The following is a 19,232-nucleotide window of genomic DNA, read 5'->3' on the forward strand; positions in this document are numbered from 1 at the left end:
CCCTTAAACGAACACCCATACCCATGTGATTCCTTAGGGAGCAGGCCACTGTTCTTCCTTGCTAGGTCTGGAAAGAATACCTTGCCTCCGCCGGCAGTTGAGTTTCCTAAAGCAGGTCCCTTCTACGAGGCGGTTCAGGCGTTGTTGTTTGATCAGCTCCAAGATTTCTGGCTGGATCTTCTCCTTTAGTTCCCTGTGAAAGGATAAACACATATTCCACAACCCACCTTGAGAAAAGCACTTGTCTGAAAGGGCACCATGGCAGAGAGGGCAGGTGCGTAAAAGCTCCATCTTTTCCTGAACATCCCCAGACCTCCTAGGTTGGTGCTTTAGAGAATCATTTATTAAGCATCAGTAAACAGGGTTGTCTGCTGTAGTAACTGTATAGATTCTCTGACTTTTACAGAATACCCACAAGAGCCCCAATCACTTCAGTGACGTTTTTCTACACTGATGTCTCCAGAGACATTTTGTCTCTTGTTTTATAAAGTCACAGATACAAATTTATGCAAAAATTCACTTAGTTCTTCTGAGACAATGAATTACTGGTCATATTCTACTCCGTACAGCAGATAGATAAACTCCTAGACTACATGTGTGATCTGACCAAACAGGAGTGATGGACAACCATGTGGTGACTATTGTACAGCAAACACAGTGTTGGGTGAAGCAAAGGACCACTTACAAAGCGGAATAACATATCGTCCGAGATTTTAGCCCATAGAGATGGGGATAATGAGGGCATAAATTAAGGATTTGCATCTTGTTTCAGGCTAATACAATGTAATTTAGGTTTAGATGTACTATGCTGTAAAGATGAGTACAGTGGGTTGTGAACCCTTTTTCTTTTCTCAAGAGCAGAGATTTTTTTATCTTGTGAAATTTTAGGTAGCACCCTCATATTTGAGTATATTAAAGCTAGAGTTTTTCTAGTTGAAGATGTATAGAGAGACCTAGAGTCTAGCCCTCAGAGCAGTGTTGAAAGCAGTGACCCAAACTCAAAAGACTAGGATTTCCATCTAGGCTCTGCTCATAATTGGCATTTCATGTAGCTCCTCTAAGTCTCTCCTCATTCGTAAAATGGGAACAAGAATGTTTCCTTCCAAAGGGGATAGTGTGAGTATAAGTGAGCTGTAAGCGCTGGGCAGGAATGCCAAGCGTTTCTGGATTTGCTTAGATAATATTCTCGCCTTTCCTCAGGACAAACATTTCTTGTGCCCATATGTAGTCAAGGCTCACATTTTTCGTAAGCTTCAGCCTTAACTCTGGGCTACTCTGGATCGTAAGCAATCTATCTTCACGTGGTATTCTGTTCCCAGGTATGAAAGGCCCTACACATTCAGTCAGTGTGTGCTATGAGCCAGGCAGTGTACTAGGCAAATGTAGCTCATTTAACACCCTTCTCTCCTCCCCACCAAAGAACCCCCGACTTGTGGGAACAGGTATTAATATCATCAGTCCCATCTCACAGATGGAGAAATAGCTTACAGAAGTGAAGCCCTGAATAGGAGTACACAATCAAGTGTTTCTTGTGCAAACTGCTTCTATTCACTCCTGAGAAAAAAATAAAGAATAAAAAGCGATATGAAAGGATCTGGCCATCTAACCAGGTATGCTAGTAAGCTGTTGATACATATTTGGACTTAAATGGCCTCAAATACCAGGGCATTTGATACTGTTCCATCTGACCAGTTTTAAAGCTGAATGTGGATATTCACCCCAATGGTACAGCTTGGTGCATCTGCTCTCTGTGCATTTTCTCTTCTGGTGTGGGTCTCACAGGGTCTCATCTCAGGCATTCAGATCACTAACATTACCTATTATCAGCATTCAGTTTTTGTAGAATGGACTCAGAATTGCAGTTTTGATGAACCCTGCTCTGAATGGACAAGAAGGTGGAAGATAGCCAAGGTAGTCACACATGACAGTAAATCACTGCTTCTGGCTTCAAGTCGGGGTAATGAGGTGGAGAAATCATGGGAGAGAGAAACTGGGAATTTCATCAATTCTTAGGTTAGAGATGCACCTTTAAAGAATAGTTTTCCTAGGCTAGAGTTAACTATTAAAATGGAGATGAGGATGCAGAGATGAGGACCAGAAGGAGGAATAACTGAAAGAACTTGATGATTTATGATTTTTAGTGTAAGAGGCAGATGTTATCATCATAGCACCTTCCGTTATGAACCATCTCTGGGGATGGACTGTCAGAATAAGCGGATCTGCTGCTACAAAGGTTACCTTTTCTTGTTATGAACCCCAAGGACCCCAAAACATGTTTAGGCAATGAGGGAAATGGAATAGCTTTTTTCTTTTTTGTAAGTGATGTCCTCTTCTTTCCCGCAAATGGGCTCAGTAGCTGCAGACTTCACTCATATTAGGAAAACATATGTAATCCCTACATGGTGTTTCTGTGAATGAGATATGACCTCTGGGGGAATCCTGGTAATAAACATGGGCTGAAATTGGGCTTTGACATTCTCAGCTTGGGGTTAATGAGGTCAAGGTCATGGGTTCACTAGCTCTGCTTTGATAAATATTCCTCTATTTCTAGCTAAAAGCTTTGTAAATAAATAAAAGGAGGAAGATTAATGGAGGTAGAATAAATGAGTGTATGAAGAGCAGTTCAAAGTCTAGCACTGTTTCCGGAAGAGAATTCCAAGTCTAAGCCCAATGAGGCCGGTGACATATGCAGAGGACAGACAGCACCACTAGACTGGTGAGCCTCCTTTCTGGACCTGTGTTCATCTAGAACAGAGGCTGCATTGAACACTGGCATTGGCTATGAAAGCCATGAGCGAAGCTTGTGACCAGTCTTTAACAAGGATGTAGATTTGCAGGACAGGAAGTCCTGGCTCTATCTGCTTTTCCTTTTTCTTCCTCACCTACCTGTACTGTACACTCCGAGATAAGATGAGGTATAAACGAATATATTCACAGTGTCAGTTTTACCATTTCTATATTGATAGTGAGACAACTTGTTAAATTCTGGTTATCAACTCATAATAAGAGTGACTAATTCTCAGAGTGTTTGTTAAGTGCAGGGCATATACTAAGGGCTTTTCATGTATTACTTCACTGAGTCCTCTGAACAACTCAACAGTGTAGACATTTTATTAACTGTTTTTAGAAATGAGAAAAACAGGTTTAGAATGGGTGATAGAACTTGACTGAGGAGCCACATTTGCAAGCGATGGCCTGGGAATCTGATCCCGGGTCTGTTAGCTCCTGGGTCTGCGCTTTCCACATTTTGCTACTCTGCTTCCATGGTGTCTGTCCCTGCAGCTCCCCTCCCCCTCCCCCAACATCATGGCAAATGATCTATTTGGGGACTTATTAAGCTTTTTATATCCATTGCTACTGCTGCTGCTAAGTCACTTCAGTCGTGTCCGACTCTGTGCGACCCCATAGACGGCAGCCCACCAGGCTCCGCCGTCCCTGGGATTCTCTAGGCAAGAACACTGGAGTGGGTTGCCATTTCCTTCTCCAATGCGTGAAAGTGAAAAAGGAAAGTGAAGTTGCTCAGTCGTGTCCAACTCTTGGCAACCCCATGGACTGCAGCCCACCAGGCTCCTCTGTCCATGGGATTTTCCAGGCAAGAGTACTGGAGTGCGGTGCCACTCAGGTCAATTGTGCGGATGAACTTATCTGCCCTGTAAAGTCACACAAGGTAGAAAGTAACAAATACCTTCTTCTGAAATAATTAGTCAAGAGCTAAGAAAGAAAACAGAGCTTCTTCAACCCACTGAATACACAGTCTTCCAAAATATTTGTTCACCCAGAGCTTGCATTTTTCTGCTCAGGAAATATAAACATTTTATAAAAATGAGATGCACGCCTTGAGGGATCGTCGTGGCTCTGAGATTTGCTTCCATGCTGTGTGCAGCAGCCAGGTGAGGGGAAGGGGATGGTCAGCGGTGTTCTGCACCAGAGATCAACCATCCAGCCCAGCCACTGCCCAATCTGCAAAATGAAAAGCTTGAACTGGATGACCTTAAAGTTGCTTTTCAGTTCTAAAATATGAATTCCTAAGCCCCAAGCTTGGGTTAGATGTGTCTCCTATGTGCTTTTGTGACAATCTACCCGCCTGCGCTTCCTCTCACCTGGCACTAAGCACAGTCCCTGATAATCCCTGCTAATCTCAGCTTTGAAGCCTGGCACAGGGACAACCAAGTGTCTCTGTTTCTCTGCCTGTCCCAGCACCTCGGGACCTTGCAGGAAGGAGTTACTCAATACATACTTGTTAAGTGAATGAATGAATGAATACAATCATACATGGTTCTCTGCATTTTCTTTGTTGTGGGTTTATCCCATGAGCCACTGTGGCAGCATTTAGACTTCATCCAACTACAATGAGTTCCTGTCTAGCAGATCATTCTAACAGACAGAGCATCACTGGAGAAGCAGCTGGAGGCTGGTAGCCTCCTGCCTACTTCAGGGGCCAGGATAGGGATAAGGTTGGTTCATGGCCTCCCCCATGAAATAGCTCTGACAAGTTTTTATGACTTTACCAGAGCTCTGGTGGACCATGGTGCTTTTTAGTCCCATGCCCAAGTGATGATGCCAATGTATATACATACAGGAGATTTCTTTTGTATTTTCATAGCTTCTCTCTATACAATAAGCATAAAGGTATATAATAATAAAAATAAAGATAAGAGTTTCTTATAATTACTGGAAAGCAAGGGAAATGAAACTTCAGAACGTCATAGCAGAGCCTTGAGAAGTAAAGATATGAAGTCAAAGCAGGAGCAAAATATTTGTACTTGACAAGCACTTAACAGTCTTATTTGGAACAAAGTCATGGTCAAACATTAATTTAGAATCACTTGGCCTTTTGGACTTAACTGAAGTGGTCCCTTAAGACTCTTTTTAGGCTTTAAGAATTGTTGTCAAAAGCATAATAAAATCTTCTTGTGTTCACACATCTGCTGAAACAAACATGAAATCCAACATTGCAGTACTGTAGGTCCCAGGATGGGGCAAAGGGCCTCTGTCCCTCCTTGCAAGAGAGAAACTGCATCAGGAATCACCTCTCACCAATCAGAATGGCCATCAATGAAAATCTACAAACAATCAATGCTGGAGAGGGTGTAGAGAAAAAGGAATCCTCCTACTCTGTTGGTAGGACTATAAATTGATACAGTCACTATGGAGAACAGTATGCTGCTGCTGCTGCTGCATTGCTTCAGTCATGACCGACTCTGTGCGACCCCATAGACGGCAGCTCACCAGGCTCCCCGGTCCCTGGGATTCTCCAGGCAAGAACACTGGAGTGGGTTGCCATTTCCTTCTCCAATGCATGAAAGTGAAAAGTGAAAGTGAAATCGCTCTGTCGTGCCTGACCCTCAGTGACCCCATGGACTGCAGCCTACCAGGCTCCTCCGTCCATGGGATTTTCCAGGCAAGAGTACTAGAGTGGGTTGCCATTGCCTTCTCCGGGAGAACAGTATGGAGGTTCCTTAAAAACTAAAAATAGAACTACCATAGAATCCTGCAGCCCCACTCCTAAGTATATGTGTGGAGAAAACTATAATTCAAAAAAACATATGCACCTCTATGTTCATAGCAACACTATTTACAATATCCAAGACATGGAAACAATGTAAATGTCCATTGACAGAGAAATGAATAAAGAAGATGTGGTGCATAGATACGATGGAATACTACTAAGTCATAAAAAAGAATAAACTACTAAGTCATAAAAAAGAATAAAATAATGCCACTTTCAGCAACATGGATGGGCCTAGAGATTATCATGCTAAGTGAACTAAGTCAAACAGAGGAAGACAAATACCATTTAATATCACTTATGTGTGGGATCTAAAAAAAAATGAATGCTATAAATGAACTTATACCCCCAAAAGAAATAGACCCACAGACATAGACATGGTCACTTGTGGTTACCAAAGCAGATGAAGGGGATAAATTAGTAGTTTGGGATTAACATATACACACTGCTACGCATAAAACAGATAATTGGCAAGGACCCACTGTATAGCATAGGGAAATATATTCAATATTTTGTAATAACCTATAAGGGAAAAGAATGTGAAATGTATCTATCTATCTATTACTTTGCTGTACACCTGAAACTAACATGACATTGCAAGTCAACTATGTTTCAATAACAGACTCTTTTAATTAAAAAAAAAAGAAATAAACAGCATCTCTGAGGAGTCAGCTGTTTATTCAAAGCTCTTTCTACTTGGTATTCAGGGGCTGTTATCTTCTTCTATTAATAGATGATGACCAAAGCAAAACCCCAGCTCTGCCTCTTACAAGTGCTGCCTGCTGCTTGCTGTGGATATGGGTTAGGTTTTACATAGATGTGAGCTTCCAAAGGGGCTTCCCAGGTAGCTCAGGTTTAAAGAACCCGCCTGCCAATGCAGGAGATGTAGGAGATGCGGGTTTGATCCCTGGGTCAGGAAGATCCCCTGGAGGAGGAAATGGAAACCTACTGCAAATGACAACCTGCTCCAGTATTCTTGCTTGGGAAACTCCATGGACAGAGGAGCCTAGCAGTGTACAGTTCATGGGGTCCAAACTGTCACATGCAACTGAGCGACTAAGCACGAATAAGCCACCAAAGGCCCTGAGGAAGCATTTCCCCTCCCCTGCTGCCTAACCTCATCCCCACAAAAGCCCACAGTTCCGCTCTGCAGCTTCTAATGATGCTTCTTAAGGCTTGAAAACAAACACAGTAGATGCTATAGCTTGGCTATTTTTTTTTTCTGTGCACTTTTAAAAACTTCATCTTAGCCTTGCACTTGGCAAAGCAGCTCTGGTAGGGGAAATGAATATTAGCTAAGGGATCTGTGGGCTGGAGTTCAAGTCCTGGATCCTACACTTGCCAACAAGTTCCTTTCCTCTCTAGACTATATTCTGGTCCTCAAGTAGAAATAAGACTTGCCTTCCTCACACAGGTGTGAGGACATGATCATAGCATAAGGAACATGAGGAGGTGCTTTGCAAATCGCCAAGCACTGAACATATCAGATATATTGGAGCAAGAAACAGAAAGCAGGGATAAAGAAAAGGAATCAGAGAGAGAGAGATGTTGAAGAGGTGCTTCATGACACCAAGGATGTAAGATGGTTTCAGAAGAAGCCACATTCAGTCTTTCGAGGGAAGAATGAGAGTAAATGTCAAACACCTTCCTTACTTCCCGTTCTGTTTCCTATTTTCTTTCCTATGAAGTATAAGGTAACAAAATTGACCTAGTTCTAAGAAAAGGACACAGGAAGATAAACAGCTCAATACTAACAAAAGATAAAGGAAACAACAGTCTAAAACAGTGTGCATGTTCAAGGTTTAGAACATCATAAAGATGGAGATGAAATTACACAACCATTGCAAGTGCCCCTGATGCAAAGCCCTGTGAAAACGAGCCCCCTGATTCTTCACCTCAGGCCTCTGGGTTGATAGCTACAAGAGATGTTCTGCTGATAGCCATATGAGACGTTCTGATGCGAAGCAGAGCCAATGGGGCAGGGAGACAGTGGGTCTTTCCTGTCAAGCTCACGCTCCCTCCCACCCATGACACTTCAATGGTCCTCTTGTTTTAATTATCGCGAAGTCTCATTCTGGCTGGAGCAGAACATCTTGCCACTCAAGAGTGCCTACATAGAATATAGCTTTATGGACAAAACAAAAAAGATTGTCCCAAGTATTAGAAAAGTTGCCAGTCTTTTCAGCTGCAAATCCTTAGAGGACTCATCAGTAACGGGGTCACTTCTTGGTTTAGATTCTTCTGCCAGCACCTCCTGTCTCCACCTCCCCATAGCCTACCCCTGCCCAGCCTTTCTCAAGGAGTTGCTGAGACTTCAGGAACTGAGTAGAGATCTTTCATTGGCTTTCCATGCAACACAGCCCAGCTGGGTGATAGGCTTTCACTCTAGAAACGGTGCGTCAGAGCTGTTGAGAAGGCAGGGGTCAGAGGTAACTTACAAAATCGGGCGAGACTGGAAATCTTCCTGGTTCATCCTCTCAGACTGGCGGATTTTCAGGATTTCTGTGTAGCTCAGGTTCTGCAGTTTGCTCTTGAACTGGTCCAGGGAGCTAGGCTTGGTTGTAAGAGCTCTCATAACCTGTTCCTTCACCACCTGCATTACCTGTGAGATTGAAGGAAAACCATAATTTTCCTGGGGATTGACCTTACCCATTCAGAAAAATCTTCCACAGATTATGGTTCCCTAGCCCCCGGTTCCCTTCGTTTGCACTTTTGGCCCCAACTTGGAGTGTGCTTTTCCAAAGAGTCAACTGCTATGATATACAGCTTTCATTTCCTCCTGTACTACTGGAATTGCAAGGAAAAGGTGGATTGACTAACTTTGAATTGGGAAGGGAGAGGGAGACTTAGGGTGGGAGGGTATATACCTATTCATTTGCTTGATATATTATATGACTGTAGACAATGCAACTCAAGAGAAAAAGGAGTCTAAGCAACAGCTAGAAGTCTGCATAATCATTATTTTTTTCCAGGAGAAACTCTCTGAGACACAATTAACTGTGGAAGTTTGGTTGGCACTGGTTCAAGTGAATGTGAAATAATACCTACACCCGTCCCTCCTGGGTTGCTTTTGCCATGTAGTTAAGGTCTGAGTGTTCATACAGATGATATAGCCAGAAATGTGCATGTGGTATTGCCTCTCTGAGCCAGGCACTAAAAAAAGAGGTCTACTGAATTAGAGCTGACACATCCCATTGGAAGCCTCAAGGAAAAAGAAGAATATGGTAATTGGCTGCTTCGGGACAGGTCCAGACCACAAAGGCAATTAACCATTGCCTCTATTAATGTGGATTCATCTTCATCCAAATATCTAGAGCAGGAAAAGACCAGAAAACACACAGAGGCATCCAAGAGACTGTAACCTTGCAGCTTCTTTTTTTCAAATCCTCCATTATAGATGCTAACAACAATTGTTACCCTTGATAACATACCTACTATGAGCCAGATACTATGAAAGGTACTTCATATGTATTCTTTATTTTAATCTACTCTAGTTCAGGACGTGGGTATCATCATTATTCCTATATGCAGAAACTGAAGCTTTGAAAACTTTAGTCCAAAATTCTATAGATGATGGGTAGGTGGTTGAGCTGAGATTTGAACTTAGGGCTGACTGTAAATGCTGTATTTTACTGTCTTCATAGCAACATTCTGGGGTCATCTGCAACTTAAAAATAAGAGTAGATCACCAGTGCACCTCAATTATGTGCTAGGTTCGGTGTCAGGCACTTTGCTGTTCATCAACTCATTTAATCCTCTTTTCAATACAGTAAACTATATGTTTTTACTAGTACTTTAAAGATAAGAAAATGGACTCAATATTGGGAAAAGAATCTGAAAAAGAATAGATATATGAATATGTATAGTTAATCACTTTAATCACTTTTCTGTACAGCTGAAACTAACACAACACTGTAAATCAACTATAATATAAAGTACAACATTTAAAAAATATGTAAGAAAATGGTTACTGAGAAGGATTGAGAACTTCTCTAAGGTCACACATATCTAGTTGAGATCTAAGATACCTGTATGGTGAACAGAACACACACTGAGTGTTGAACAGCCCCGGGGTACCACCTAGCCCATCATTATGACTGTGATCTCAGTATGCTCCTATGGCTTCTAAACAGTTATTCATTCAACAATTCAAGCACGGTAGATAGTAATTGCTCACTGATGGGAAAAAAAAAAAAAAAAAAACAAGTATTAACTGCTCGTCGTGTCTGACTCTTTGCAACCCTATGGAATGTAGCCCGCCAGACTCCTCTATCTATGGGATTCTTCAGGCAGGAATGCTAGAGTGGGGTGTCATGCCCTCCTCCAGGGCTTCTTCCTGACCCAGGGATCAAACCCAGGTCTCCTGTGCTGCAGGCAGATTCTTTACCACCTGAGCCACCAGGGAATCCCACTCACTGGCTAGTCCCACCAAAATGTCAATATTTCATGAAATGTTATTGAACAGAAGTAACAGTTTTATAGGATGGAAAAGACCGTGGCAACCAGAACTTTCAAACCCAAATGATGGCCAGGTGATGGCGAAAAATCTCACCACCTCAAGTAATATTAGGCAGATGAAATGTCCTCCACACACTGGACAGCTTGTTGCACCAGCTGAGCTCTGTTTAACGGCATTGCCCTTCTCTGATGGTACAGGGTGCTTTCTCCAAGTGGATGTCTCTAGCACAGCTGTCCTATTACAAATAAGGACCTGTCCAGTGATCTGCTGGGGTCCACAGACATTGAGAGGCAGAACAAGAAAATGAATCCTTCTTGGTAGCAAAACAAAATGTGCCCTCAGAAAAACCAAAGCCTTGGGGGAACCCATAAGCCCATGAGTCCCCTCAGCTCAGGGATGTCTGATAGCTCACTCTTTAGTCATCTGCATGCACATTGCTTGCCCTGCCCTTGTGTAACCAGGAATCCCATGTCAACCACATTTTCCTTTAGTCAACTGAACACGGCTGAACCAAGGGTAAGATGAGTCATAGATGGCCGGGAGACAAACAGGTCTGTCTATTTTCAAGTGCTATCAACCCTTATTTTCCCTTATATCCTTCTAACCTTTAAGAATCCATGCCCACAGTAAGACTGCCCACTACTAGGTAATCTATTTGCATTTTCATAGGAACTATGAGGCAAGAAGTATTTTATCACAAGAAATAAATCTAATTGTAGGAATCTTGAGAAACTTCAGAAGAAAATGCAAAGGATGACAGATCTATATCATTCACTATGGATCTGCTTTATCCAGTAGGCAACACTGTTCTCAGAGGACTGTGTGCCATGCTTGCCTTGTAAAGAAGAGGTTGCTGGTGATAACACTGATCTAAGACTCTTGAGAGTACCTTGGACTGCAAGGAGATCCAACCAGTCCATTCTGAAGGAGATCAGCCCTGGGATTTCTTTGGAAATAATGATACTAAGGCTGAAACTCCAGTACTTTGGCCACCTCATGCGAAGAGTTGACTCATTGGAAAAGATTCTGATGCTGGGAGGGATTGGGGGCAGGAGGAGAAGGGGACGACAGAGGATGAGATGGCTGGATGGCATCACCGACTCAATGGACATGAGTCTGGGTGAACTCCGGGAGTTGGTGATGGATAGGGAGGCCTGGCGTGCTGCAATTCATGGGGTTGCAAAGAGTCAGACACGACTGAGCGACTGAACTGAACTGAACTGAAAGGCATGAAGGCAACTGTCCTCCAGGCCAGTGACTCATGGGACTTTCTGGGGCGATGGCTGGATTACTCTGCAGTGTAATTCCACTGGTTATTAGGGTTACCATAAGTCAGACTACATTAAAAAAATATTTTTATTTATGTATCGGGCTGTGCTGGGTCTTAGTTGTGGCATGTGGGATTTTTATCTGTGGCATGTGGAATCTAATTCTTTGATCAGGAATCTCTGACTTAGCCCCTGTGCATTAGGAGTGCAATTTTAGCCAATGGACCACCAGGAATGTCCCAATCAGACTGTATTGATCGAAACTTTTTTTTTTTGAGATTTGGGAACGGATTTTCTAAAAACCCAACTACATACTGTTAATAAGAAACATGTTTTTTTTTTTTAAATATGTGTTTTTACTAAAATTTTAATTTTTTTTTTCTTTTTTTAAAATTTATTTTAAGTAGAGGCTAATTACTTTACAATATTGTATTGGTTTTGCCATACATCAACATGAATCCGCCACAGGTGTACACGTGTTCCCAATCCTGAATCCTCCTCCCACCTCCCTCCCCACACCATCCCTCTGGGTCATCCAAGTGCACCAGCCCCAAGCTTCCTGTATCCTGCATCAAACCTGGACTGGTGATTCATTTCTTATATGATATTATATGTGTTTCAATGCCATTCTCCCAAATCATCCCCCCACTCCCTCTCCCAGAGTCCAAAAGACTGTTCTATACATCTGTGTCTCTTTTGCTGTCTTGCATACAGGGTTATCGTTATCATCTTTCTAAATTCCATATATACGCATTAGTATACTGTATTGGTGTTTTTCTTTCTGGCTTACTTCACTCTGTATAATGAGCTCCAGTTTCAACCACCTCATTAGAACTGACTCAAATGTATTCTTTTTAATGGCTGAGTAATACTCCATTGGGTATATGTACCACAGCTTAAAAATTTGCTCGAGAAGCATTATTTGTGAAATCAACATAACAAACATTGCTGAGTGCTCGTGGAAAACAGATGGAAACAGTGGTTGACTTTATTTTTTTGGGCTCCAAAGTCACTGCAGATGGTGACTGCAGCCGTGAAATTAAAAGATGCTTACTCTTTGGAAGGAAAGTTATGACCAACCTAGACAGCATATTAAAAAGCAGAGACATTACTTTACCAACAAAGATCCGTCTGGTCAAGGCTATGGTTTTTCCAGTAGTCATGTATGAACGTGACAGTTGGACTATAAAGAAAGCTGAGTGCCGAAGAATTGATGCTTTTGAACTGTGGTTTTGGAGAAGACTCTTGAGAGTCCCTTGGACTGCAAGGAGATCTAACCAGTCCATCCTAAAGGAGATCAGTCCTGGGTGTTCATTGGAAGGACTGATACTGAAGCTGAAACTCCAGTGCTTTGGCCACCTCATGCCAAGAGCTGACTCATTTGAAAAGACGCTGATGCTGGGAAAGATTGAGGGCAGGCAGAGAAGGGGATGACAGAGGATGAGATGGTTGGATGGGATCACTGACTCAATAGGCATGAGTTTGAGTAAACTCCAGGAGTTGGTGATGGACAGGGGGGCCTGGTGTGCTGCAGTTCATGGGCTTGCAGAGTTGGACATGAGTGACTGAATTGAACTGAACTGAAGGCATGCTCTTTGCCTTGTGTGAACTAAGGCTCTAATAAGAGAACCAGGATGAGCAAAGATTATGACAGCTGAAATGTGGATGTGACAGAGCAGATGGATGGATAAACATTGTTGGCAGATGGGAAGGTATTTCAAAGAAGAGAATGTCACATGAATTTAGAATGAAGTATGCATATTCAGTGATGTTGAAACAGGTAAATAATATGGAAACTACCACATCTTAACTGCTTGAAACCTGGGCTATGTCTGAATTGGAACCAGTTACATAAACATTGTTTCATGCCCCCAGTGTAACGGAAGAGAGGAAAATTTCCAGTTGACCTTCCACCTGATCTGCTTCTTTTTTTACTCAGGCAAAATGCTAAATTTGGGATGCTTCAAAAATTTTGAAATTGTGACCATCTCATATCTTGCAGTATAAATGGTGGCTAAATATGGTCAAGGCTGAATTATAACACTTTGTAGTTTCATGTGAGGGGCACTGCAGGAGCTGTCCCTTTCCTCATTTAGAGAAACTCAGAGTTGAGCCAAGGTTGTAATTGTCATCTCCTAATGTTATTTGACCTTCTAGCGGGAGGTAGGACATGTAAGAGAGACAAAGATATAGCCACTAGAACACCAAAAATGAAGAGGTTTTAAAATAGAATTAGGTTAATGCTGGGGGAGTCTTAACAGCTCTCTCCACTTTCCTCATTTTATAGATGAGAAAACAGGCTCAGAGGGCCAGGAGATTCTCTTATTTCATGAGTTTCTTAAGGAGCTGCCAGAGATGACAGTCACTAGACTACGTGTGACTAGACACAATGATAACGCTAGTAAGAGGGTATGTAGCATGAACTGACCAATCAGCATCCTTCCCAGACTTTTCTGACTCGACTTGAGGCAGAATTGAAGTGTGCTCTTTTCGCCTCAAATTGAGAACTGTGAGAATGTCCCTTAACATATGGCAGAGTGGAAGATAATGAGCCCGATGCCAGTAGAATCAGACACAAGAAAGTTAGAAGCACGTGCACGTGTGTGTGCGGGGGTGGAGAGAGAGAGAGAGAGAAGGAGAGAGACAAAGAATGTGTTAATAATGGTGATGCCATGTGCATGTACTAAGTCGCTTCAGTTGTGTCCGACCCTTTGTGACCCTTTGGACTGTAGCCTGCCAGTCTCCTCTGTCCATGGGATTCTCCAGGCAAGAATACTGGAGTGGGTTGCCATGTCCTCCTCCAGGGGATCCTCCTGACCCAGGGATCGAACCTGCATCTCCTGAATTCCAGGCAGATTCTTCACCACTGAGCCACTGGGGAAACCCAATGATGAAGCTATGCTGTTGCTGCTGCTGCTAAGTTGCTCCAGTCATGTCCGACTCTGTGTAACCCCATAGACAGCAGCCCACCAGGCTCCCCCATCCCTGGGATTCTCCAGGCAAGAACACTGGAGTGGGTTGCCATTTCCCTCTTCCTTGCATGAAAGTGAAAAGTGAAAGGGAAGTCGCTCAGTCATGTCCAACTCTTCGAGACCCCATGGACTGCAGCCCAGCAGGCTCCTCTGTCCATGGGATTTTCCAGGCAAGAGTACTGCAGTGGGGTGCCATCATCTTCTCCAACCACAAAGTCAGTTCAACCCTGGTATTTGCTGGTTTGATTACATAAGCCTTTTTTTCTGGAAATGGTTTGAATGGGATTCTTGTTACTTTCAACCGAAGATCTCAATGAACATAAGCAATGAAGTATGCAGGTATACCAATTTAAGAGGCTGACGTTGCCCAGATTGGAGAAAAAATAGGAAAAGGTCACTGGGTAGGAACAATAAAGCTATTTTGAAAACAAATAAGTTAAAATCATCTTCATTTATATGCTCATGGTTGTACCTTTGCATGGAAATGATGATAATCCCTTATGCAAGTATGGGAAACTCTTCAGCTTCTACTTATGCTCTGCACTTAAAATCCACTGTTAGAATTCCATTTCTCCTGCTTAAGACTTTGATCCCTGCTAGACGTAAGCATCCATAAGTGGAACAATCCTTTAAATCCCCAACAATCATTTACACTTCAGTTTGAAGAAAATATAGCCCTTTTCTTAAGAGTAGGTTGATAAGGGTGAAGAGGTCTGGATGGCACTGGCCCCAGGAAAAGGGAAGCAAGTGGTAGGTATACAGGATAAAACAGCAGCCAAATATTGGTTTTGCCTACCTCACAGTTTTGCTTGGCACTGGCCATTGTTCTATGTCCAACAGCAATGACCTGAGCGACAGATGTCATTGTTTCCTTAAGAAGGGGCAAAATAGTCAGAGGGGGCAAACGGCCTTCTATTCCTTTGCAACATACCTTCTACAAGAACTAGAATTAATGATGTGAAGTCTCTGTTAGTGCTCTATGTGTGCAATTTAAATCAGGATACTCACAACCACCATCTTTAACCCCATCCTCTTTGGGAAACCTTTAATCATTTTCTGAAAAACCCACAATGGTGTTGCAGAGGCACGAGCAAATCAGTGAACTTAAAACTTCTTAATTACAACATGTGCTTTGCCACAGACATCAAAGAAAACATACTCTTAGAATTTGCATTTGGTATTGACTGATTATTTAATCAAGGTCTGAACCGTGCCTGTGGTCTGAACCGTGTGTTTCTGGAGTTTTCCCAGCACACACTGACTGTAATAACATCATATGTTACAAAAGAAGTGGGGGTCCCACAAGACACTTGTACTTTAAATGGAGAAAACCTTTTGGCTCCTTGGCAGAGTGGGTTAAAGGTGTAAGTGCTGGGTATCCCTGAATAGAATCAAGCATGCTGGCAGTCTGACGGTGCTCCAGTTTCATTATTGTTAACTGCAATGAGCTTCTGATCCATGGAGCCTCTGTGTGCTCCTGGTCTCATCAGCTCTTTGACCCTGACACACCAGTTACATCTTTATCCAGCATCATTCATCCATTCATTCAACAACTGTTTCTGAGCATCTACAATGTAAAAGGCCCTAAGAGTGAATGTTCTTGTGTGGAATGAGCTCCTGGCCTGGGAAAGTGAAAGACTTGCAACTCCATCTGCATCTTCCAAGAGAGGACGTGACGTCATAGTGGTGCATGGGCAAGATATTCATCCCTCAAATATTTCCTGAGCCCCTCTCAAGTGCCAGAGGGCTGAGGGTGTAGAATGGGGATTTTGGCTGGGGTTTAAGGAGAGGCCAGATATGGACATGAGGAGGAGCAGGGAAGGAGCCCGTCTCAGTGGAAGAAACGGCATGAGGCAAGCTCAGAGAGAGGAGAGAACAGCTCTAGGTGGAGAAGAGTGGCTGGTGGTTTCATTTAATTGGAGAAATGAGGTGGAGTTGAGAGGTAAGGCTGGGAAGATGGTAGGTGGCTTTACTAAGATGAAAAATGCAGATTGTTTTTTTCTATTACTAATGATAAATCATCAGAGGATTTTGGGTGGTGTGATGGAATTCAGTAATGTATATTGGGACACATACAAAGGTATCTTTTTTCCTGGGCCAGTTGGGGAAAGGAGGGATGTCAGCAAAGTCTACACGGTTGAGACAAGACTGTTGCTGGGACTTGAAGGATGAATGGGAGTTACGATGTAATGGAAGAGGAAAATGTCCCTCCAGGCAGAGGGACTGGCAAGAGCAAAGGCAGGAGGTAGGCAGTGCATGACTCAGGTATTAGAGAAAATATGCTTTTGGAGTTCGCGTTAGTAGTTTTCAGCCAATGGATGGGTACTGGTTGCAGGGCAGCTACACAGCCTTTAGAGCTCAACACACACAATTTTGAAACCAGGCTGCCAACTTCCTCAAGACACTCAATCCCTCCCAGACTCATTTCCATCATCTGTAAACTGGGAGAATGAATCATTTGAGATTCATCAGAGCGTTAGTGATAAAGAATCCTTCTGCCGATGCAGGAGATGCAAGAGATGCATGTTCGATCCTTGAGTTGGGAAGATCCCCTGGAGTAGGAAATGGCAACCCACTCCAGTATTCTTGCCTGGAGAATCCCATGGACAGAGGAGCCTGGCAGGCTACAGTTCATGGGTCTGCAAAGAGTCAGACACAACTCAGCAATGGAGCGCGTGCGCACGCACACGCGTGCACACACACACAGACACAGACACACACACACACACACTGTTTATTGTTAATGAGGTAAAGCCTAAAACTCTGCATGGTATATTGTAGATAGTTAGCAAACACTAGTTCCCCTTCTCAAGCCTTAGTTTACTCACTGTGAAGTGGAAATAATAGTACAGAGTTCACAGGGTTGTTGTAAAATCTAAACAACATACTATGTGCAAAGCATCTGACACAGTGAATGGAACATACTAGATTCATGACAAATGTGAGTCCCCTTACCTTTTGAGAATGAAATTATGTCAGAGGTTTCTCCTATAAAAATATTCCCAGACCACATCATCTGTATTATCTGGCAACTTGCTAGAAATGCAGCTTCTTAGGCCCACCCCAGGCCCATGGAATCAGAAACTTTAGGGCTGGGCCCAGGAATCAGCGTTTTAATAGCTGCTCTAGATGATTCTGATGCACCTTCAAGTGTGAGAACCTCTGATTTCAGCAGATGTCCAGCACCTCTTCTGAGCCTTTAGTGTGGCCTCTATAGAGAGTCCTGTCATATGTCTATAAAGCAAGGAAGTTAATGACTAGTGTATCTGTAACCCCATCTAGATTGTAAATCCCTGGAAGGCAGGCACTGTTTCTTGTTTGTATTGTGGCCCATGGTACTTAACAAGTATCTGCCGGACTGTAATGATTGATAGGCTCAACACTGAAGATTCTCAGGCTTCTACTGTTCATCTATAGAATTAAACAAATGCAACCTTAACACAACTGTAAGACTGCTAACACACCTCTCAGAGAGCACTTTTCCACAGCCTAAGGAATAATGTCTGTGGCTTTGAGATGGTGTCTTGGGGTTCCAGAGGTCGTTCTGGGCTTTCTTTCAGAGGTGAGCTGGAGGGGGCTGATCTGAAGCTGAGTGAAGGGTTTTGGAAGAAGCCATGGCAGTATACCACTAAAGGGGATGCTTACAAATATACAATTACCCAACCAGTGGTGCCCGTTAAATGGATTTATCTCCATGATGAAGAGAAAAGGCTGTCTTAGAGAAGACAGATGCCAATGCGGTCTGGCTTTAAAATGACTCATGAGGGAGAGTTCTCATTGCTGGGTTTAGGACTGGAACCATTTTTCTTCCCAGAAATGTTCTTTACATAAAACAACAGAAGGCTGAGAAAACTTGAGGGATTCCACCTGAAGAGGAGTATGGGGGAAGGAAGACCCCAGGTACCCATGTATAAGCAGGATACTTTTCTGGAGACTAGGACTCACTCTAGGGGGCTACTCTCCAAGGTTAGAATGTGGGGAGAAGTGGCCTTGCCTAGAAAAAGTTCAAGAAGTTAGGGTGAAAACTGGTGACTTACCTGGAAGGGACAGTTACTGAACCAGATGTAGGCTGTCAACTGACCTCCATCCTTTAGAGGTCTTTAAACTTAGGATAGCTTCTGGAAACTAGAGATGATTCTACTTTATAGTTCTGCCATAGGTAGGGAATGGACTGCCTGAGTCAGTTCAAGCAAACAAGACTTCTGCTGAGTGCTATCAAGTGTATTGTCATGCTGCAGTCAATGGGGTCGCAAAGAGTCGGATACAACTTAGCGACTGAACAACAATAAATCAAGTATATTAAATGAAAGAAAGAAAAAATAAAAGTGATTTCTTAGCCCAAGGAGCAGGATTTAATTTTTCTGTATTTATCTTGGGGCAGTTTGATCTAGAGCAGAGGTTGGCAAACTTCTCTTAAGGGCCAGATAAGAAATATTTTAAGCTTTGTGAACCATATAGTGTCTGTAGTAGCTACCCAGCTCTGCTGTGGTGCCATGAAAGTGACCACAGATAATAAGAAATGATGAGCATGGCTGTGTGCCAATAAAACCTCATTTGACAAGATAGCTGGTAGACTGGGTATACAGCCTGCAGGTGGGAGTTTGCTAACCCCTGGTATAGAAGGAAAATACCTGGCTTTAGAATTAGGCAGTGCTCATTTCACAGTCTGCCTCCATCATTCACTTAACTGGGCAAATTGCTCTAGCTTCTCTGAATCTTGTTTCCTTGTCTATAAAGTGGAGGTGAATATCTCTAGTTAGGATTAGAAGATGCACAATATTTACCCCATTACTCTATACTCATCATTAGGAGGCTTCCCGTGAATCACCATTCTAATAACAGCTTATCCAAAGGAAAAAAAATCTTCCTTGTAGCATGCAAAAATCCTCATGACAACCTGGGGGGTTCATAACATGTGCAGGGCAATTCAAGATTATATTTAGGTTGCACTGAATAGAATTGGTTCAGACAGATTAAAGAGTTGTTTCTTTAAACAGTGTTCTCAGCTCTCCCTCAGAATGGTT

The 19,232-nt window shown here is 42.9% G+C and overlaps 1 protein-coding gene across 7 annotated transcripts in view; it reads right to left on the bottom strand.

Moving 5' to 3' along the window:
• Positions 1 to 19,232, bottom strand: part of ELMO1 (engulfment and cell motility 1) — a 585,897-nt gene that overhangs the window by 32,859 nt on the left and 533,806 nt on the right. For all 7 annotated transcript variants that reach the window (XM_086398481.1, XM_086398483.1, XM_086398480.1 and 4 more), the window contains 2 exons: positions 7,948 to 8,111; positions 81 to 193 (listed from right to left, as the gene is read on the bottom strand). In XM_086398481.1, the coding sequence (XP_086254607.1) occupies positions 81 to 193; positions 7,948 to 8,111 (277 nt within the window). The remainder of the gene's footprint in view (positions 1 to 80; positions 194 to 7,947; positions 8,112 to 19,232) is intronic.

The sequence above is a fragment of the Bos grunniens genome, chromosome 4 (genome assembly GCF_055505025.1).
Source record: "Bos grunniens cultivar Pamir isolate PY7600 chromosome 4, Bosgru_T2T1.0, whole genome shotgun sequence".
In the NCBI taxonomy this organism is placed as follows: domain Eukaryota; kingdom Metazoa; phylum Chordata; class Mammalia; order Artiodactyla; family Bovidae; genus Bos; species Bos grunniens.